The 22,356-nt window shown below is 46.7% G+C and overlaps 7 protein-coding genes across 7 annotated transcripts; 4 read left to right on the top strand and 3 right to left on the bottom strand.

Moving 5' to 3' along the window:
* Nucleotides 1–9,459: 9,459 nt before the first annotated feature.
* On the top strand, nt 9,460–11,187 carry N7479_000137 (uncharacterized protein; the record flags this gene model as incomplete). Its single annotated transcript, XM_057247835.1, has 5 exons — nt 9,460–9,784; nt 9,843–9,956; nt 10,006–10,138; nt 10,189–10,618; nt 10,669–11,187. The coding sequence occupies 5 exons, from the start codon at nt 9,460–9,462 to the stop codon at nt 11,185–11,187; spliced, it is 1,521 nt and encodes a 506-aa protein (XP_057112267.1).
* A 741-nt stretch (nt 11,188–11,928) lies between these two features.
* N7479_000136 (T2 family ribonuclease) lies at nt 11,929–12,912 on the top strand (the record flags this gene model as incomplete). Its single annotated transcript, XM_057247834.1, has 4 exons — nt 11,929–12,164; nt 12,249–12,543; nt 12,615–12,807; nt 12,863–12,912. 4 exons carry the CDS (start codon nt 11,929–11,931, stop codon nt 12,910–12,912), a joined length of 774 nt encoding a protein of 257 aa, XP_057112266.1.
* Nucleotides 12,913–13,459: 547 nt separating this feature from the next.
* On the bottom strand, nt 13,460–14,588 carry swc5 (putative Swr1p complex component (Swc5); the record flags this gene model as incomplete). Its single annotated transcript, XM_057247833.1, has 2 exons — nt 13,460–14,144; nt 14,212–14,588. The coding sequence occupies 2 exons, from the start codon at nt 14,586–14,588 to the stop codon at nt 13,460–13,462; spliced, it is 1,062 nt and encodes a 353-aa protein (XP_057112265.1).
* Nucleotides 14,589–15,409: 821 nt separating this feature from the next.
* N7479_000134 (uncharacterized protein) lies at nt 15,410–16,525 on the bottom strand (the record flags this gene model as incomplete). Its single annotated transcript, XM_057247832.1, has 4 exons — nt 15,410–16,015; nt 16,111–16,191; nt 16,266–16,346; nt 16,406–16,525. The coding sequence occupies 4 exons, from the start codon at nt 16,523–16,525 to the stop codon at nt 15,410–15,412; spliced, it is 888 nt and encodes a 295-aa protein (XP_057112264.1).
* Nucleotides 16,526–18,118: 1,593 nt separating this feature from the next.
* N7479_000133 (uncharacterized protein) lies at nt 18,119–18,815 on the top strand (the record flags this gene model as incomplete). Its single annotated transcript, XM_057247831.1, has 3 exons — nt 18,119–18,240; nt 18,295–18,393; nt 18,488–18,815. 3 exons carry the CDS (start codon nt 18,119–18,121, stop codon nt 18,813–18,815), a joined length of 549 nt encoding a protein of 182 aa, XP_057112263.1.
* A 281-nt stretch (nt 18,816–19,096) lies between these two features.
* On the bottom strand, nt 19,097–19,883 carry N7479_000132 (uncharacterized protein; the record flags this gene model as incomplete). The annotated part of the gene is made up of 2 exons (XM_057247830.1): nt 19,097–19,486; nt 19,563–19,883. The coding sequence occupies 2 exons, from the start codon at nt 19,881–19,883 to the stop codon at nt 19,097–19,099; spliced, it is 711 nt and encodes a 236-aa protein (XP_057112262.1).
* A 1,215-nt stretch (nt 19,884–21,098) lies between these two features.
* N7479_000131 (dihydroorotase) lies at nt 21,099–22,298 on the top strand (the record flags this gene model as incomplete). The annotated part of the gene is made up of 3 exons (XM_057247829.1): nt 21,099–21,153; nt 21,211–21,290; nt 21,366–22,298. The coding sequence occupies 3 exons, from the start codon at nt 21,099–21,101 to the stop codon at nt 22,296–22,298; spliced, it is 1,068 nt and encodes a 355-aa protein (XP_057112261.1).
* Nucleotides 22,299–22,356: the final 58 nt, after the last annotated feature.

Below are 22,356 nucleotides of genomic sequence, written 5' to 3'. Positions count from 1 at the left end.
ACTATTGTACTTTGTTGAATCCCGAAACCCTAAACCACAAATCCAAACAGAAAACAAGGGAAGAGTTATTCCATAGATTCTCCGACTTTTATTTTTTTTAAGTTTCCCCGATCTCCAACCCGAAGTCATATCTAAAGTACCCATTCAACCTTAAACCCTCGGAATATATACATATACAAATGTACGATATAGACTTTGGATGTCTGCTATCTGTCAATAGAGAGAGAATCTAAACTCCTTATCTGGACTTCCTAATTAATTTCCTAACGCCTGGACCTGATCGCAGCAAGGGCAAATCCCGACCCCAAAAAAAAACCAATGGCTATTCCCCCAGATCCTTTGGCCCCTGCGTCTGAAGGGATATCTTTCACCTACGTACATGGCTTCCCTTTCACCACGAACACAACAAATAAATCTTCATGTTCTGGTTTTAGATGCTAGAGATCATTATCACTTAATACACATTTTATTGCAGTTTGGTCCGTCCTCAGATTGAACCGGGGTCCATACTTTAAACCCCGAGGCCAACACCGACCACCTAATCCACCCAAATGCCGTGATCATCTATGCGGGAAGGGTTCGATATTGTCTTTGCTTTCGTCACATCGAGTAGTGCCTTAGCCTACTCGGTTGCGCCACTCCGATCTCTGGTGGCGTTACGGATGAAGTGTGGCTTATCTGGGGTGATCTTCACGCGCCCGAGATTCTGTACATTCCTCCTCCCTTCTCTCCTTATGTCTACGAGATTTACATGGATCTACAATAGTCAAATCGCCACCGCTGGTGAGTGCGGAATTTTTGTCTTTCGTACTTTTGATGGGCCTCGTGGATGGGGACTCATCGAGGACCTCTGCGATGTATAATCCCCTGTTGATCGCATATCTTGGTTTCAAATCTGTGCCAGAGGTGGCGACTGAGACAGACAATCGCTTTGCAAAGCAGTTGTCCGCTTGTGGCACAATCACATAGTATAAGCTTACGTACCCTCGTAGATTGACTTCGTACTACGGAGTAGAGACCAAACTATATCATACCTCAAGAACAAACCAAAACAAAAACAAACACAAAAAGATAGATGAGTCAATACGCACAGGCCAAATCTCGAATGAGCAAACCTTATCTGGGCTTGAGAATATGGCTGCATTAGCACGATTTCTCGCTCTCAGGTACCAGGTACTCGGAAAACAAAAATAGAGCTATCAACTTTCTACCCTGCCCAGATTTCTCCCCCCCCCCCCCCCGTTTGTCGAAGGCCAAAGGGCTGCGCTAAGACTCGGAGCTTAGACTGCAGCCAAAGTAGCCTAGATAGCTCATGATCGACAAGACATGCAAGCCTCCCTCTTAACGCCATGACAGCAAATTTGGCCGCCCTATCATATATTGCCGTGAGTTTTGACCGTATTTACAAATAGTTGACAGTCTATGTAACTTACCCAATCGTGGCCCAACATACCTGACTATATATTCCTACTACCTACTATTATGGTATCTGGCTAGCCAGTGGTTAATGATTGATACTGACATTCTTCGGTATGTAGAGCAGCTCCCCCGGTTGTGTAACCGTTCTGGCTGCAGATGCTGCAGGTCCGTTAAGTGCTAATGACGCAACTGTGAATGTTCATTATTTGGCGTTAACGGTGAAGCTTTCATTGCGAATTATGGATTCATATCAATACTTTAACGTAGGTTCCATATGAAGTTTCCAATAAAGGCTAACATGACCATGTCTTGAAGCCAAAGCGCCTGACTCGCATGGCCGGGGACCATGTTCGGGGACCTGTCGGGGGTGAATTTAAATGTTGAAATGTGTTTTTCGGTGTCTTTCGATAAAAACCTCGGACCGATCGGCCAATAGAAATAGAAGTAAAGTCAGAGGTCCGATCATTTTATTGGTGACTTCTGAGAGCTTTCTTAATTTGGTATTTGCTAGCAGTATGGGTTCCAAGGAAATGAAACAAGCATCGTAGAATTGGTAAACTGACAATGTTTTATTTGAAAGATTCGGCATTTGGACCAAATGATGCAGGGACGAAGTTGAGCGGCCTATAGGAAGCAAGCATCAGAGATCGAGGCTGCAAAAGTGATCAATAGTACACAAAATAACGTACAGCCGGGATTATGCACCACTCCTAAACTGGTACCTGGTCGTCTCTCAATCACTCTGTCTCCTAGTGGGCTTCCCGTTTATCCCCGCCTACCCCCTTGCTTGTTGACTTGCTTTTTTTTCTTTTTTTCTCAACGGCTTCTCGTTAAGAAAGGCATTCAAATAATAAAAATTGATTGGCTTTCTTTTTTTTATTCCATTTTCCCGTGAATGAATAACTCCACGTTGACTTACATTGCATTGCATAGACTTGCTCCCGGTTTCCAGGAACAAACTCCATTGTGGCGAAAGTCTATGGTGCCAATGCCCTAAGGGGGCCTATGATCTGCTCTGTTTATGTATTCTTGCTTGTTATTGGTAGATTATGCTATCTTTCATCTTAGCCTCAATGCCCTTCAGGGATTCCCCAGTATGGATCCTCGTGTGCCTGTGTACATCCTACCTATATACCTGTCTACACCCCCAGGGGCGCGATGTGAGTCGCGACGAAGGAGCACGCATACCACTACAATACTGAATACTATGATTCGCGACTCGCATTCGCACCTCAAGTCCAATATGTTCAGTTTCCATTACTTGGATTATGAACTAGAAAACAATAAAACCTTACCGTGTCCCATAGATGCAGCGTTGCAATAAATCCGGTATCACATACCAGTTCAAGCACACTGACCTGCTTTATTCACTCCAACGGCTTATCCATGCATGCCCGCTGCCACAATCTTATGTAACCCAGTCCATACTAGTTAGTTAGTGCCAAAATAGCTATGTAGCTACCTAGGGTAGGATGAGCATGGACCCGAAAAAGAAAAGGTCATATTTTCGAGTCCAGTCCCCCAATAAGAACGCGATCGACCCTGCACATCGAGCTATCTGGAGAATGTCAGACATAGTTGCTTTGCAGGAACAGCCTGCAGAGCACGAACCATGTCTACTCGGCGCGCTCGGCGACGCTGCCCCCTGATTGGTGTGATCACAGATCATCCATAATGGGAATCCGGTGATATCATATTATTGGGGGCCCTTGCGCCTATCCGCTGCTTGTTTGGCTTACTTGGGAGGCCTACATGCTGTTATTTGATGTTGGTCTCATTTTTCCTACATATTGGCTCCAGACCGCGACTCAGCAGTATGGGTCGTCTTGAATGCTCTTCTTACTGTATCTGGCTTTTGCGGTGTCGTGCTCGCTTGAATTTTTTGGCTTGAGGGTGGACTCCTGTGACACAGATCAGCCAGGCAGTCTCGTTGGATATCATTCTTGACTTGGTTGGGTTTTCTACATGCTCTGTGCAGCCTTGGATGCTTGGATGGGGCACGGCCGATCTGTGATCAGATGAGAGGACTTGATGTTCATAAGCTCTTTGTGAAGGTTCTCTAGCCGGGAACACTAAGTTACATAAGTTAGGGAGCATATAGCGCAGAACTTTATGGTTATCATTTGCGTGTCTATTGGATTTGTCAAAGGGAATAAGGTTGTGCCTAGTGAGTGCGGTAGCGTTGTTGAATTAGAACAATTTGACCGTTAGATGCGATATTTTATGGGTTCTGGAGTGTTACACAGGTGAAACTAACGAACAACACTCTATTTTCCTCTCACCGGCACTTCTAATTGTGGGGTCTTTTCTGATATCTGTGTACATATATTTTTTTTAACCTCTTCTACCCTGTTGGAAAATACTAGACAAGCAATGAGCCGAAATTTTAAACCTCAAAAGGACCAAGGCAGCCTATATTCATGATGTCCTATGAATACTGCCGTAAATGAGCTTAATAGAGGCTCTACCAGTAATTCTAGGATAGGTTTGTTATCGTGTAGTGGGGTGTACATGGTGTGCGGTGACTGGCACTCATTGGATATGATTCTTCTACCAAAGCCAACCTAGCCGAAACGATTGTACTTGAATAAGAAAATATGTTCTATATCAGATCTGTATGGGATCTATGTGGCTCCACAACACACAATGGCTAATTTACTTTGCTACAGTCTCTAAACGTATATTATACATGGTTGTGTTTGAAGATATATGACTACGGGCCAGAGGGTGTAGAATATGTAGACATAAGTGGTTACAAGATCTTCTGGGTTACCTTAATGAAGCATGTCTTTACTCATTATAAACCCGTAACAAAATATCAAATTCTACTAAAATTCTCGATATTTTATATATTGGGCTGCGTGAGCGATCTATGTGCTTATAAATAATTCATTATCCGGAGTAGCTATGGATGCACCGACCTATTCTCCTCGATATATTTGTGTTCACGCTGGCAATATGTTATATTTCGCGGCATCGGGCTCCACACGGGCTCTATACTCTAACGACTTGGTATTTGAATTAAAAATATACCAATTTAATTTATTATCAAATAACTACACTTAGATAATAATAGCAACCGAATGAGCGATGAAATGAACAGATATCACATGACTACTAGGACTGGCTCCACTTTTCCCTCCCCCTTCCTCCAACCACAATCATCACTCATCGTATACATCCATCATGGCTAGTCCAACCTTTGATCACCTCACTCAATATTGTTGAGGGATTTGGGGGTGAACGCTGAGATACCATGAAAGAGAAGATAGGTGATGGGCCTTCCGTTGTCTTTCCTCGTAACTTGTTCCTTTCCTCTGGCTTAGCGACATCTCCATGCTCACATCGTTTGCCAGGGCTGGAGCAGACGAGATTATGAAATACCGCAAGGGTTCCCTGAATCTTACAAACTCCAACCGCATCAGTGTAAGTGTAATAATAGTAATCCATGGATGAGCTTACGACACCAGACTGACAGTTCTACTCAAAATAGGGGCAATAGAATAAAAAAAGACTAATTCTTCGGCACTTCGGAAACATGTCAATAGCCCACCCCCAAGACGACATGCGAGGAGCTGGAAAATGTGACACCACGAACGCAACCTTGGGGATATCGTTTCTCGAATCTGCTGATGGGTCTGTTCTGCTTTGGGCACGCCATCCCCGATCAAACAAATAGCCACCGATCTTCCATCAGACCATGCCTATTCAACAATCATATCAATATTCCTCGCCTATAATAGGGCCGAGTGGAACTTCTTAGAGCCCAGCCTCAGCCTCTGTGGCCTAAGTGCTTCAATGGTTGTCTTTGACTTACGACAGCTTCACTCGGTTGCTTGACTGATGGCTCCGCTCTTACCATTTTTTTCCATGTACGTAGCAACAAAGTCTCACCATTAGACGGAGACATCTGCAGGAAACTATCTAACCCCCAGATGGAATGGCTAGATATACATGCTGTATGTGGCATACCGTTTTTCTTGACTTCATTCCTCTTACTCCTACAACCTGCGTCAAGCCTTCTCATCTGCCGGCCTATTTCATCGGGCCTACCCCAGACACAGCTTGCTACATCCACTGCTATCCATAGGGGGGAAGCCCGCGTCCATAACTTTCTTTCCGGCTAGAGCTCGGTGATATTGAAAATATTGACAGCTATGACGTCGAATCAGCCCCACGAAACGATCAGAGAAGAATATATGGGTAAACATTTCCCACTGTTTCCCTACTCTACACTCCCGCCCGAAATGAGTTCTTGGCGACGTCAATAGTGAAGATGATATCATGAAGATGGCTGATGTGTTCCATTTCAACTTCAAAAACTTCTGTTTCATGCTTGAGGCAACAAAAAGCGTTTACCATTTTTGACTGAAAAGATCCTTAAACCCTTGTCCTTATCAGGTACCCAAGCGAAAGCTTTATTCCCTTTATCCATTTTAAACGTTCCAACCTAGAGTTCCTTGCAGTCTATGTCGTTATCGGAAACATTCCCTATGTAGGTAGTCGTGCTGAGATTATTAGCAAGAATCGCTATTCTCATGATTTTTCACGTCACATTTTCCTTGCAAAATTTACTGGTAGATATTCTAGTTCATTTCGTTGCTAGAAAATCTATAATGTGTATGAAAGACCGGACGTGTGGAATACTTCCTGATGAACTTAGCAGTTGAGAACAAATCGAAGAACATATATACGGAAAGATCGTCTACCTATAAAATTGAGGAAAGAGAGAAAACATCATAAACATACATCCAAAAGGCCTACCAATAAGGCATCACAAGGCCCTCTGAGTGGCTAAATATTCCAACGTTCTTATCGTAGATTGAGATCAGGACCACATTCAGTTGTATTTGGGTTGCATTTTCTAAATATTTTCTATGGCCGATGACACTATGGGAGCTAATAAAACAATGTCTTGGTCTCCCCGCGATTGAATATATTAGTTATCTGTTTGCGTACAAGCACGCCTGTTCTAGTCGCATGAACACCTGATAGTTGAGCTCTGCAAAGCCAAGAGATTATTAGATATGTAGACTGTCAAACAAAATAATGGGAGTAAAGCATGTCAAACTATCTAGTGGAAATAGTAGTTTGCTTTTGAGAACTACTTTGAACATGTGTGTAATTCGCTTGTCCATAGGCAGAAGACATGTTCATAGGATACAAGAGAAAGAGTAGTGTCTCTTAATATTCCTTCTGCCACTCGATATTGGCGGCTATTTCAGCTTAGTTACTTTTTTGATTTTTTTACGTGAGTCGGCTTAACACCCACATTACTCAATACTTAAACCACGCATATCGATTCTTTGAACCGTTGACTTTTATATTAGACTTGAGTTTTGATTACTGGACACAACTGATCACAGACGAATCACAAATCCCACGGCTGGCTGCTCACAGTGGCGCCTAGTAATTGTTCTGCCCTTCTTCTGATCTTGTCCTGTGAAGAAGAGCCCGATTTAAGGAGCCTACTCTGCTTAGATTCTAAAAAAAACACTTGTTGTTGGATAAAATGTAGTAGAAGGATCGAGAGTTTTCTCTAACTGTACTGAACCCTGCGTTTGCGTTGTAATACGGGCCGAGTAAGTAGAACTTGCCCCTACCTCGATGATGCATGACTTGATTACCTGGGTCTAGATGGAAGGGGTGGTTCATGGCCTGCAACAGAGTGCACCATACCCTGAAGGGCAACCCATATAGCCACCAAACTGAGAAACAACCGTCTATGGCGCAGTTAACAGGTGCTCAAAGTGTACATGAGGAGTCTTCAGCAGAAATATGAGGCTCACGAAAGTCTTAGCCCGGACAGGCCGGTATCATCCACTTGAGCAGCACCGTGACCGCCATCATAGAGGGAGAAAGTGACATGCACTCATCTTTCAAATGACTAATGTTTAGATATCGAGTCGTTACTGTAGTTTAGCAACCATGTGTTTAGGGCTCCATTACTATGTTTGGGGAAAAAGTCATGTGTGAAGGAAGGCGTAGAAGATGGCGCCATCGTCGAACTCCCTTTTGGATATGGGATATATTCAGCTTAGGAACTGCCAAGTGGCGATCGTTAATGAAATCTCATGATTATCTTGTGCTTTAAGCCGACGGCTATGGGTAAATGTTGGCCATCAGCCGGGAGGTGCTTGAAATCGGCTTTTCCCAGGATGAAGTCAAGTGCGCCGTCCTGTGAACTGTGAGCATGATAACTCTCTAAAATGGTCTTATTCAACGTACAGATGCCCGATCGACATATCTTCAAGCTTTGAAAAGAAGAGAATGTCTCTTGAATCAAATTGAGCGGCCTTCTGGCCTGATATTAACTTGAGATAGGGAAGAGAAAGTTTGAAGAGAGAGGTTGGACAAGTAGGGAAACCCCTTTTGTTTATGAGTGGACGGACGGAAGATGCGATTTTTTAATTCGGCTTTCTTACGCTAAGAGGTTACGATTCTTGCAATTCTTGCAATTATCATTGTCGAAAGTATCTTTTGGCTATGTCCTTGAACTGATGCTGTTTCAAATGACATGCAAGACAAATTCCACAGAGATAATAATAGGCAAATGCCAAGCTATGCACATGTTATAAGCAAGTAGCTGCCCGTCTAGCCTAAGGCTGAATCAGATCAGTACTTCATACATTGCCAAGATTCGAGCAGTAATGCAAAAGATAACCAACCAGGATGCACACGTATCACCAATCCCCGAGCAGACAATAAAGCCCGAGAAATTGAATAACTAAGGACCTCGCCAACTCACCGGGACGAATAAGAATATCATCTCCGATAAATGCAAGCCCAGAACCGAGCGTGTCGCACTTCACAATGTGGGCGCCACCCGACTCCCGCTTCTGCCGTGCAACGGAAAACAGCAGGCTAAGGGAAAGAAAAAAAGCAAGGAAAACCATCGCTTAATCCTCCGAGAAAAAACCCCGGTCTCCGGACTTTTAACATCTCCACAATCATGCAGTGTTGGCGCGGTCAGATATGAAACATCAAGGTACAGCTTCGGGCGCATGCAGAAGACAAAGGCGAGACCCGTGGACGGGAACTTGCAGCGTTGATTACGTGGTTAGGTGCTGAAGAAAAATGCGGTCAGCAATTTCGTCTTTGTGAGATATCACTGCATATAATCGAGGCTTCGGACACGCTCAAACATCTTCCTGCTTTATGGTGGACCCGGGGGTATTGGCTTGTCGCAAAGCCCAACCATCGGTGTGTTGAAAGACTAACTGGGCCATGGTTTTCGGCCAGGCCGATGGGAAAGACCAGCATGAAGGTGGGGTTGGTTGCGTTCCTGTTGGGAAGATGCCTGTTGGACTGCGCTGACATTGAAAGCAAGAATCAGATCACACAACCATACGACGACTGCACTACCTGAGACCACGTTCCTCTTGGTCATCCCGGAAGCGTTCATGCTGGTAAGTTTGGTGGTTTCACAGGGCCCCTGAAGCCGTAGAGCAAGTGTCGATATGAATCCAGGGGAACTGTGACACGCTGTTTCTTTTAACGCCAAATCGCCATCGGTTAAATCGAAATAAAAAATCTTTAAGCGTTAAGCGATCGATTCACCACAAAAACGCGGAGCTTATCTCGGGCCTTTTGGGACACGTCAGATTGAGGCGCCCGAACTCCGAACTCCGACACGATAACGCGAATTCCTCATCGTTGGGCACACGGAATTCCATGAACCATCTAAGTGAAATTTGGCTTGAAATTAGCACACAATATCAAGTTGATTTCAAGAAAAATTTCAACAGTTAAAGTGTTAGATGTTGGAGACAAAGAAAAAGAAAATAGCGGGGAGTGCAGGTACCCTGTCACGAAGGAACGGGGATACGACGCCAACTATCTAACGGTCGTCTGTCATTGGACTCTGACAATGCATAAGCACGAGAGGCAGCAATTTAGAGCTAATTTAAATGGAATGGTGTCACTTTAAAAAAATCTCCCTTCTTGACATTCCAGCCCTTAGTGTCTAGGGACATCCTTTCTTGATTCCTAGGGTGTCTTGCACTTTTTAAAAAGACAAACTAACAAATACCATTCACAATGACCACCGACACAATGACAGGCGAGACAGAGCCACTATTGAACTCACACGCGACAAAACCACCACCCCAGCATCCACATAAACTACTGATCTGCATCGTGTGTGCTATATTCTTGCTATCCGCCGACTTCGGATTTTTTATGTCCACCGCGCCGCAAATGGCAGTATATGAGGATATAATCTGTCGAAACTACCAGGCCACTCTTCACGGGGCGGGAAACGAAACTTTGAGTCCGTCAGAGCCCAATCCGTGTAAATCAGAAGCTGTACAAGGGGAGTTGGCACTCGTGATTGGGTATCAAAATACATTTGATGTGATCCCTGGTATGTGTAATCCTCTATGAGACATTAATGTTGGGATGCTAATGATTTAAAATTGCAGGTCTTGTACTTTCGTTGCCATACGGCGTGCTGTCGGATCATTGGGGGCGAAAGCCTCTCTTGTATCTTAGCATGTCGGGCATTCTCCTCGCGGAGATCTGGGCTAGAATAGTTTGTAAGTTGGTCAACTCTCTCGTGGATGTTTTACTGACATCTTATCTTAGGCCTGTGGTCAAGCGTCATTCCCCTCCGGATGGTCTGGCTTTCAGCTGTGTTTAAAATTATCGGTGGTGGCGATCAAGTCCTCACGGCCATTGCCATGGTCATAGTGGCTGATGTCTTCTCTGAAGATGAGAGGTACTGTAATCGCTCGATCTTTCTTTAGGATAAATCTAACACATACACAGAGCAACCGCGCTGTTCCGTTTACAATCTTGTATCCAAGTCGCAGAGATTCTAGCCACTCCACTCAGTGCTTATCTGATGACTTTCGGTCCAATGTTTCCATATGCGCTCTCACTAGTCATCATCGTTTTGGGAAGCATTCCATGCTTTTTCCTGCCCGAAACCCTCAAAAACGCCAAAGGAAAGCGAGTCAACCGAGAAGCTCTAGAACAGGACAGCGATAACGCGCAGTCTCAGCCTCCGAGCAAGCGGACAGTGTCGCAGGAGGTCACCCGACAAGTTCGCGAGTTCATACACTCGACGCGCTTCATCTGGGCTGATTCCAATATCTGTTTAATGATATTTGTGATGTTTGTGACAGTTATGAGTCGGCAATGCACGAATCTGCTTTTGCAATATGTGTCGAAGAAGTTTAACTGGAGTATTAGTCGGGTATGTGCCTATCCTGTCACTCGAATAATATAGAACTAACCATGCTATAGGCCAGTCTCTTGATCTCGTTGCGGGGCATATTTTCTCTCGTGGCGTATTTGGTCATAATGCCATTCCTAGCCTTCTTAGCCGCCAAACACCTAGGCTTCCGCGGAAAAAGTAGCGACCATTTCCTGAGTAAAGGCAGCGGCGTGCTTTCAATCATCGGATTCGCCGTTATCTTTATAGCCCCAACACCCGCTATCTTAATCGGTGGTCAGGTCATCTTGTCAATCGGTTCATCATTCATGATCACAACACGCAGCCTGGCTACTTCGCTCGTACAACCCGATCATGCTGGCACTTTGTATTCGGCAATTGCCATTGCACAGGGAGTGGGAACTCTCCTTTCCGGTCCATTATTTGCCAACCTTTTCCGGTTAGGTATGCATCTTGGACCTGCCTGGATGGGACTGCCTTTCTTACAAGCATCCCTCTTTTTCATTGTTGCTGTCATCGCAGTTTGGCACATTAGAATTGGACCATCTCCGCGGGCCAATGATGAGGAGCAGGAGCCTTTGTTATTGTAGCTTCTATATTTCCCCCATCAATTTGATTATATCCAAGCGATTTGACACGGGCTCCTTCATGTGGAGAACCCACTGTTAGCTGCAGACATGGCGCGGACGGGCATTCCGGTAGATTTTACCTCGCGGTAATTCCGTCATGGAGATACCCAACATGCCATTGTCCTCTAAGCGAAGCCACACCAGAAGTAAGATAAAACAGAGTCTGCCAAATCCCAGGATAAGTGTTCTGGTTCGTCAGACGGTTGGGGCGATCAGCAGGTTTAATCTTGCGGGGTTGGATCAACTTGAATTGATAATCGGAGATCCGAAGGAGCAGCGCGGACGATGCAACCTTAGAAGACGTTTCTTCAGTCTTCTTCGGATGATCGTCGGTCTTCTTCAGACGAAAACCGTCGGACTCTGACTTGGTGTTCTAGTGCGTTGTGCATTTATGCCTCTTCATTGGAGAGAAGTATCTTGCATGATTTGCCCCGCTCGGTGATCGTCTCCTTCTTCGACCAGCACTACTGTACTTTATATTACTTCTTCCCCGAGGTGATACGCTTAGCGGCGACGTCCGACAACAAATCAGCATCTTCTTATCGGTCCATGTGCTGCCTGTATACGTATGTACATTTTGTGCCTGATGATGTTTATGCCGAGTATGATGTAGAGTAGAGAATATAAAACCGCTGAATGATCCTCTTGTGTACATCTCTTCACTCAGCTCAACAATTCTTTCTCAATTAAACCTTAACAAAAATGTTCCAATCCCAATCCTCAAAGGGCATGTTCGCCCTGGCGGCCATGAGCCTAGTCACCGGCACGACTGCCAACCTGGCAGCCTGTTCCAGCAGCACTGCCTTCAGCTGCGCCAGCTCGACCGCAGAGGCAAGCTGCTGCTTCAACTCCCCAGGTGGTGCCCTCCTCCAGACTCAATTCTGGGATACCAGCCCATCAACCGGTCCCGACGACTCATGGACCATTCACGGACTATGGTATGTAACCCTAACATCCAACCTATAAGACACAAACATACCCCTCATAACTACCCGAAATCATGAAATAACATCATATCCTAGGCCCGACAACTGCGACGGCACATATGAGCAGACTTGCGACTCGAAGCGCTCATACTCCAACATCACCGCGATCCTGCAGGACCAGGGCCGCGATGAGTTGCTTGATTATATGAACGATTACTGGCTTGATATCAGCGGGGATGATGAGGACTTCTGGTCGCACGAGTGGAACAAGCACGGTACTTGCATCAATACCATCGAGCCGAGCTGCTATTCCGGCTACACCGCGCAGGAGGAAGTTGGTGATTACCTCCAGAAGACGGTTGATTTGTTCAAGAACTTGGATACGTACAAGGTATGTCCCCTAGTCTCCTATGCTCTTCATGATACATATGTGTGATGTCCGTTTCTGACTGCGTGTGCCAGGCTCTCGCCGCTGCTGGTATTACCCCGAGTACTTCCAAGACATACACCCTTGCTGCGATCCAGAAGGCTCTTACTACCCTGCACGGTGCGGTGCCTTATCTCGGCTGCTCTAGTGGCAAGTTGAACGAGGTTTGGTATTTCTATAACATTCAGGGTAATGCTATTGACGGAACATACAAGGCTGTTGATACGCGTAAGTTTTTATCGTTTGCTTGTTAGTTGCTTTGCTAACGTTTTGGTCCTTTTAGTCACTACTTCTACCTGTGCCAAGACTGGTATCAAGTACGTGCCCAAGTAGAAAGGTTACGGGGATTGAGGTCCACAGGTATCTTGGTGATGATTGTTCTTGTTGATTTTCACACTGAATGTGTCGCTGAAATGGTATCTCTGGATTGCTATATAGTACATGTTGATAGTACAAATTCGGATTCTCGTTAATCTGATATGATGATCGATTTGATTGACAATCACGTTTCACTGGGTATAGATGTAGACCAGTGGTTCCACTGCAGGGGCACTGATCGTATGGTCGTATTCAGGCTTGAGGCTTGAGGCAAGGATGTCAGTCATTCTCGTCAGTTAATCCCTGTCATTACCGTATCCTACAGCGGACATCGAGCACATGTAGTGACTTCAAGGCCAAAAGCTCACACTTTCAATCAGAATAGAGTGAGCTATTGCTCAAATTAGAGCCACCTGCAGGATTACATCATGCAATACAAGCCATGTAGAGCACTCCGCAATAACATGAGTCTATATGAAGTCATATCCTTGTTATAGCATGCGGTAGGAGGAGTTTTCTGACACCAGAAATGGTTCGGGTAGAAAGCACACGCGGGCTGCTTTCATATGCCCTTGAGCCGTGCAGTCCGCCGTTCCTCCTCTCTCTTGTCTTCCATACGGCCCAAGAAATCCATGCGACCGATATAACCCTCCTTAGCTTTGCTATGCGTGCGCAGCTCATCTTTAATACCGGCTGAGTCGACGTACGTGGCCCAATCGAGTCTTGACTTCTCCACAGTGTTGATTTTGGGTCCACGCGCATCCTTGTCATCGGTAACGAGTTGTTTCTCCCAGCTTTTCTTGATCGTGCCGGTCGGATTGGGGTCGAATCGCGAGATCTTGCGAAGCGGTCGGCGAAGGTTACGAGCAGCAGTTGTGGCTGCGGCATCCTCGTCGGTATATTCGACATTCTCCCCACTAGACAGGAACACTTGAGCCTCCGCCGAGTGTTTGGGCACGACCTTCTCCTCGGTGATCCATTCTCCGGCAAACTTGTAGGTGCGCTTGATCTTGATCATCTGGTCAGCGTGCGTGGTAGGGCCCATTTTGTGTTCCGCATCTTTGGCACCCTGGTCCTGTGCTTGCGTTTCGCCTTTTGGTTGCGGTTCGGGAACAGATTCGGTTATTTGCTGAATCGGGGTTGACAAGCTGCTCTGGGCTTGGGGGGCATTCATCTGCTCCCATAGGGCGTCCACGTCCACAGTCGCGCCATCAATCCTGGCCAGGGGCTTACGCTGTTCTTCTTGTCTGCTCGGGAAACGCGTATTAGAACCCGGCATTAAGTCAATTAACATCGGTAGAACTAAGAGCTCACATTTGTTGTTTCATTGCGCGTGTTCGCACAAATCCCCCAGTTCCTCCTTCATCGTCGTCCATGTCAATGTCGCTATCATCCTCGTCGCTATCACGCGCACGTTTGCCCTTAGGCTTCTTCCCCTTGGTCTTTTTCTCTTTCTTCTCCCTCGCCCTTCTGATTGTAGCCTCATCTCCAGAGTCGAGTTCTGCATCCTTGGGGATTTGAGCTGTGGTGTCTGTCTTTCGCTTCTTTTTTGCGGGTTCTGGGGCCTCATCGGCATCGGAAGATAAGTCGGAGTCGTCCGGTGCAACGTCTAGCTCGAAATCTTCATCCTCGGCGGAGTCATAGGCCTCCTCATCAAGGCCCTGATTTGTTGGTAGAGTAGGGTCTGTCATGGTCAATGTCTTTTTTGGCGTGCCAGGGTTTATCAAAAAGATAGAAGTGCAAGCCGCAACAATGTACATAGACGAATTTCTGCCAAAGGCGGTGTCGCGGTGATGTATCGTCATCTCCAATAATAATTTCCACAGAGTGCCCAGGTGGACCCGTGGACGTGAACATCAATTAGTAATCGTGCCAAGCCCACCATCGTACCCGGTGTTGGTGGGCTGGGCACGATTATGGCACATACATTCCGCTACCTATTCAACCCGGCTTTTTCCCCTGGCTTTTTATTATTTTATACCATACAGCAACATCTGAAAACATGTATGCAGATGTCTAGCTTTGACAGACATAACGAACGAATAAATTTTCTCTATGAGCTCATTTGTCAAGTTCCACGGTGGCCTAAGGCTCTAACGATCTCTCTCAAATCGCACCTCTCATCTCTGGAGACTTCCTATACTGCTACTAGCAGCAACTCCTTGGGGGACATATGGGACTGGATCGTCATGGTAACAGAGCAGAGGATTGACGACGGGGGCAGCAATAATAGCCTTTCCCACTATCGTTATGTGGACATATAAATTTGAGAGAGAATGAGTAAATGATTGAATGGCCCATAATGAGTGAAAGAGATAACAATAACAATTCATTTCTTGATAGAAAGAGAAGAGAATTAAGACCTTGCTAAAATAGACAGCAACTGCCCAAAGAACAGAGGGCCCGACAGGCTATTCCTCTTGAGCTGCAGCCAGAAACAAAATCGGCAAAACTCCGAAGAGCAAGTCGCCAACATTCAGCCGCATCAAAACCTTAGTGAAATTACATGCCTTTACGGCGCAGAGCCAGCCCCTCCGGTGGGAAAGTTAGCGCCTATACATGTGACGGTTAGTATAATTCCAGTATCGAGATTGATCAAGGCATGATGAGAATACGGGAATGGGGGAATGGCCATCGACCAGGAACGGCCCCGGGGCCCCGGGGTCAGGATCGCTGGCAAAGCATTGGGGGTTAATAGGAGTGGGTAGAGTAATAGGAGGAAATTGTTCTGACCTGCCATATCCGCCTGGATAGTGTGAAGTCTTGTCCAATACTGGGGTCCATAAACCTGGGAGGGCCCGTGGACTTGTTGCTGGGTGGGGAGGTTTTGCTGGCTCGCATCACCCGCTCCAGCGCCGCTGTGGGCAGCGCCATGACCACTGCTAGGCTCACGTCCATCATGACTACCACGACCACCACGACCACCACGACCACCTCCTTGAGTAGCATCAGCACCACCGCCGCGACTGCCACGGTGGCTACGACCGCCGAGACCACCAAGACCACTGCGATCACTGCGATCACTGCGGCCATTGCGGCCCCTGATATCACCACGGCCAAGTCTCCAGTTCCGGGCCCGACGCCCACGGGCCGAGTCACCGCGTGCATTGAACTCCTGCTATGTAGGCCATGTATGTCAGACATCATCACCACTGCTGCCTTCCGAGATATTGTTTTGGTAGGTCGAAAACGGGGAAATGGGTAATATCTTACATTCAATTGGGCTCTGACCGCGTGGTAAGTTAGCACGGCGATTCGTTCGTCACGAGCGGGGGAGGGTTGGATGCGCTCTTGCTATAAGGGGTATCAGTATAGGGCCTCATGAGGTGGGGCTGGAAGAAAAGTAGGTAATTGGAGATATCGCTTACATCGACCTGTTGTTGAATCGCGCGCGCCATTAGCTCAGCGAGGCGGGCGTCATGCTCGGCAGCAGCGTGGGCAGCATTTTGCTATGAGTGATATCAGTATTGCTCTCCAAACATTACAGCAATCAATGGAGTAGGCTTACGCGGCGTTTCATGCGCCAGGCTTCCTTCCGGCGGCGCGGCGCGGTGTTTCCGCCGTCACGTTTGCCATCCCGATTGCCATCGCGGCCAGGAGGAGGAGGAGGGCGTCCCTGCTCGTTCATTGTTTGATGAAAAGACAAAGTAGGAAACACACGAGGCTACTCGATGTGGGGATTCCCGACAGCGTCAAAGGAGGATGGAGATTTGTATCTCCAGGAGAAAAGGAACGGAAGGTTAGGCACGAGGATGGACTGGTGTTTGTCCATCATAACATCCCATGAATTAGAGCACCGCCCTTATAATTTCATTGTCCTATACTGTTTGCGCTTCGCTTTCTGCCCATGTGTTTTAGGGACGCCGCCTTACAGATACACCTTCCAAACTTGGAAGGTTCAAAGTTCAGTGTCTCTTGATTCAAGTTTAAAGCTCCCCTCTAGGCTTATGGATGAACTCCCAGTTTCCAGGAAAGCTCCTCAGTTGTCATGATGCCCTCTAAGGCTTGTCATATTGGCGTCTATTGGCGGCTCTTGACTCCATCCAAGGTCGGCTGATTCCAACTCTGATTATGCACTTCCTACCACTCTCCAGGGCTAGGTGCATTCTTGCCAATCACAGACCGAGGACGAACTAAATAAACAAAGATACATATTTACACAAATTGCATTATTAGGAATCTACTTTTCCTGGACACCTACTTAGGGCAACTTTTAATTGGGTTATCAGCGCACCGTTGAGGGACTGGATGGCGAAGCCGTCGGTTTTCGAAGAGATTATGATTTGATTATATACTTGTATGTACCGACCTAATAGAAGAGACATATTTATCTGACTAGAAGAAAGAATCAGAGCCAAACAGGAAAGGTAGCCATGCCTCCAGTAAAACTATCAACCCAGGGTATACATTGGGATCGACCTCGTGATATCCATAATAGGAAGGTACGGATTAATCAGTGTGCTTTTTTTCTATTACATTATGTAGTACGGAGAGAGATATGTGAGGAACTACAAACGTATATTCCCATCCCAGAATCAGTCTAGTTATAGGTGTAGGAATTTTAAATCATTCAAGTTGGAGTGGAGACTCAGATATCCCCAATGCGGCTCTGATCATTCTCATTCATTATTGGCCAACACCAGCGATGGCATTGAAGAATGTAACCACGATCGGTGGAATGCGACATTGGAGAACGTTATGATGTCGAAGAACCACCTTATTATCAACTTCCATGGTACCTTGCAATTATGGTTGTACCAGAGTAACACCGCTTTGGGCTAAATTGTTTTCTTCTGGTTCAATATTTATCTTCAAAGCGAACTTGTTGTCTAGGTGTTATACTAACCCGCCAATATAAGAAACAAGCTTCTATGATTGATTCAAGTCACTCTCTTTCACTTTTCAATCTGCATAGCTTCCTTGAGCATAAATGTGCAGAATAGGATATGGTGCCTGGCCAAGAATGTGGACCCTGGAGTACTTTTTCCACGTGGGAGCTTCAGACTCCTGTCAACGCCGGGAATAGATATGGCCTTATCAGAGGGCTGAACAGTTCCATTTCCTTTAATATGAATGTAACGTTCGAAGTCCACCTTTTCAAATCCCCAGTTTTAACGTCTCGAGTGAATCTCCTTGGATTTTACCTCAAGACCTATACCTATCAGCGCGCATATTATTATCTTACGTTGTATTCTTTAATTTGCCTTTCTTCAATATCCAGATGTATTTCCTTGCTACCCATCTCTCCATTCTACTTGCTGCATCGGCTACTCTCATCGCCGCTCAAGATGCAACGCCAACTTCCCCGAGCACAAACGGAAACTCGAACTGCGCTTCTCAAAAGTAAGCATCCAAACATACATGACTTGCCTAGGATTCCTTTCTCATAATCAACAGAGTTGTAGATTCATGCGTCGCCATCATGAAGCGTGGGCTCGCAAAATGTTCCTCGGCTGATTGGGACTGCAAGTGTTCAGGCGCTGCAAATATTTCAAAGTGAGTAGACAGCTGCCTGGCCCCCGACTCTGACTCTTGCCAATTCTTCAATTAAAACTATCTCCAAACCCGCATCTCTAACATACTTTAACAGCTGCTACGTAAACTGCTCCGAGGATGACCCGGAATCCTCTGCGGCCAGACAACTTAGCGTAAATGACTGCGCTACCGCGAATGCATATGACCAAGGAGAGACCACCGTCGCACCCTCGTGGACTTTGCCTGGGTCGAATGCCGCTCAGCCAACCAACGCAGATGCCAGTATAATAACCTCTAGTGGCGGCTCGTCTACTACGGCCGGCCCCACTAAATCATTCATTGGGTATGAGAAGTCGGCGATTCCATCGGAGGGAGCTGCAGTTGCGAATGATGCCGGTAGCTGGATGGCTCTGGTTGTTTTAGGACTAGGAGCTGCATTTTGAGATTATCGAAGCCCCAAGCGAGTCTACATGGTTACTGAAGCTATTTTATCGAACTTATAGAACATGAAAAGCATAACACCACATAAATATCTAAGCTAAAAAAAGAGGCTATCGATGTGCCAGACTAGTGGGCCCTCACTTCTCAACAAATAAATGCCCAGTATATATAACCATGAGAACATTCCGTCAATACAGTAATACATTCATACATACAGATCAACAAACATCTGAACCAACGCCACGCTTGCACAGCACCAAGTCCTCCCGAAGCCATCCACTCATCAATTGTGATAAGCCTGCTTAGTAGCGATCTCCAACTTTTCGAGTTGGGACTGCTCTGCGCGACGACGAGCAACATCCCGCTGGAACCACGTGCCAGCAGCAGCAACGAATCCCATCAAAACCTCCATTCCAACAAGCACACACAGCAGCACAAACCCAGCACGAGTATTGATGCAGTCACGATCAAAGTGACGAGGTGCTGTTGTGCTGCCTGTCCCGGTTTTCCACTTGCAGGTCCAGCTGTGGAGGGTTTCGTTCTTGCTGAACCCTGCTGGGTAATCCGAGGATGGTAGGTAGATTATGAATAGGATGCTAACTAGGGTGGTTACAAAGCCTGCGACTGCTGACGCCGAGGCATAGATGTTGAGTGGCTTAATACGCGAATGTGGCTGGGTGGGAGTTAGTATATGGCATCAAAGGTACATATGCAGTCACACAGTGCAGTGGGAGAGGTGTAAGGCTCACAGATGGTAGGAGGGCAACGGCGATGTAAACCAAGTTCAAGACGGAGATTACACAGCCGCACGCGATGGCGGCTGTTGTTGGACGGAGGTCGAAGTTCAAAGGCCACAGTGCGAGACCGACACTCGCCCACTGGGAGGTGTTCTTATAGTGCCGCAAGGGTGGGGCTTCGCAAGCGACAACAGCAATAGCAACGGCGAAAGTCAAGAAAGATAGACCAAGTCGTGTAAAGTGAATGATACGATTGCGTTTCAGAAAGTTTGATTCTTCCATGTCTGAAGAATACGCAGTGCCCGATCCGGAGAGGGATGAGTTTGAGGTCATGATGAAGGCGTGTCGTTGGGTTTGGTGAGACGACAGAGAGGGGGTTTGGAAAAGAGTGTGTAACTATCAATAACCACCTTGCCGGCAAGGATATTCCTAGGAATCGATATCAAAGAGCGAAGAACCTCTTAGGGACAACGATAAACAAGAAGGAAAAAAAAAAAAAAAAGCAAAGTTAGGTACTATGTCTACTTCCTATGGTCGAACGATTCACGGATACCAGCTGGGATATGTATATTCGTGAAAACATAATCCCAGTATTGATTCAGGGACTAACTTAGTGGGCGCTATGCTATCACAAAAGAGATTATTATCGAATGAGCGTGTATCCTGAGGGCGATATTCAGTCCGTATTACTGCATGAAGCCATGCAGAGCGCCTCAATGCGTAACCGACCGCGGTGATTCGCCTTGGGCTCTGTGTCAAATTCGCAGGACTACGGATAATTGTAAACAGCAGCCTTGCAACTGGGACTTGTACATCCCCGAGCCATAATTGTCTGAGCGGGCGCCAGCGTGCAGACTTGGCGGACGCATCGGTCAATAAGCACCAACAAAGCGCCTAGTAGACCCAAATATAGGCTCTGAGCGGGGTTTGCATCAAATTTGTGGTGGAGGAACAGATTTCATTCGTCTGTTGGAGAATCCAATTTCCTCGAGGCTGGTAATTGTGACCTGTCATAGGTGACGGCGAAGCGCCGAGAATTATGCCCGAGAGCCACCAGCGGCACGGAATATGTACACATCCTGGCCTTGCTTATACTAGGAATTCTCTTATCCACTGAATAGATCCCTGAATAAATCTAGGCCTTGGTCTTTGTAAATCAATATTTCTCCCCGAGTACTACCCCAGACGTGCCGCTGTGCATAGTGCTCCGTACGGAGTACCTAGTTTGGGGGGGTTTTGGATGAAAATGGATTGGCGGTAAGATTGGAATGTTTCTATTTCAAATCAACGCTTCTTGTTTGGTTACACATATTATCTTTGACCCTTTCAATGTTAACTTGATTTTAAGACCTCAATCCAACACTGGGGGAAGAATGGATCCCTCGGGAAAAGGCTGGAACTGGGGTTGCCACCGCCGTCGGCAGAACTTTTTCAGAAATGGCGGGGCAAAAAGTGAAGATCGACTTTCTCGCGCCTTGAACTTGAACATACTAGGGACATAACTAGGCTTTGCAATTGGTTAAGCTTGATTTAAATCTGATACTTATCATGCCTCTCCCCAAGCTACAGGGAGTAAAGCTCCCCGCCTCGGCCGACTTCCATGGTACTAAGCAATTCTGGGGATTGAAGATTGATAGATGCACGAGCTGACCAAAGATAGTCCATCTCCGCGAGGGTCCAATGATGGACTTGGTGACTCCCACCATCCGAAATGGAGGTGTGAACACCGTTTTCGTTATGGTAAGCGGGTTTATCTATTAGAATGGGAATGGGAACAAATCCTGTCTTTTGAGCTATATCTAATACACTCGGTAGCCTAACCTTGTGCCACCTATCACGACCGTCGACCGTGCTCTGGAATACCAGAAGCGCCTACAAGCCCTCGAGCCGAATGTCAACTTCCTTATGTCGCTTTACCTCCACGAGACCGTGACACCAGAGACCATCATTGAAGCTAAGAAGCGCGGCATCGTTGGTGTCAAGAGTTACCCGGCCGGTGTGACAACCAATTCCTCTGCAGGCGTGGTGGACTACACACAGTTCTACCCCATCTTCGAGGAGATGGAGCGACAAGACATGATTCTGAACCTGCACGGAGAAAGCCCCTCCGGAGGCGATGTGACGGTGTTGTCCGCGGAAGAGCGTTTCCTTCCCAAGCTCTTTGAGTTGCACTCCAAGTTCCCCAAGCTGCGCATCATTCTCGAGCACTGTACCACTGCTGCAGCTGTGGAGGCCGTAAAGAAGTGCGGTCCCACGGTTTCTGGTACCATCACTGCTCATCATCTATCCATTATTATCGACTCGTGGGCCGGTGACCCATTCTGCTTCTGCAAGCCCGTTGCTAAGACCCCAGCCGACCGTGATGCCCTTCTCCGTGCTGCTGTCTCAGGGAACCCGAAGTTCTTCTTCGGCTCCGACAGCGCCCCACACCCGGCTGCATCCAAGCGTGGTGGCGAGAAGATCGCTGCCGGCGTTTTCACCCAACCATACACCACTCAGGTTGTGATTGATGCCTTTGAGCAGGCCTGCGATAATGGTGTCCTCAAGGAGGATGAGATCACGCCAGAGGTTGTCGAGGGTTTCATGAGTAAGTTCGGACGGGCCTTCTATGGCCTCCCGGAGGAGCAGAAGGAATTCATCACGATCGAGAAAAAGGGCGAGAAGATCTTGGAGATACTCCAGTCAGACAAGATTGACGTTGTCCCCTTCAGAAAGACCCAGGAGACATGGAGCATCACTTGGTCATAAGGCGACCAGTACATATCCAATAATAGAGTCGTAGAACCAAAAGTTTTTCACATAAACA

The sequence above is a fragment of the Penicillium vulpinum genome (assembly GCF_028829585.1).
Source record: "Penicillium vulpinum strain IBT 29486 chromosome Unknown utg000001l_segment0_segment0, whole genome shotgun sequence".
Lineage (NCBI taxonomy): Eukaryota > Fungi > Ascomycota > Eurotiomycetes > Eurotiales > Aspergillaceae > Penicillium > Penicillium vulpinum.
This window is presented reverse-complemented; position numbering and strand designations above follow the sequence as displayed.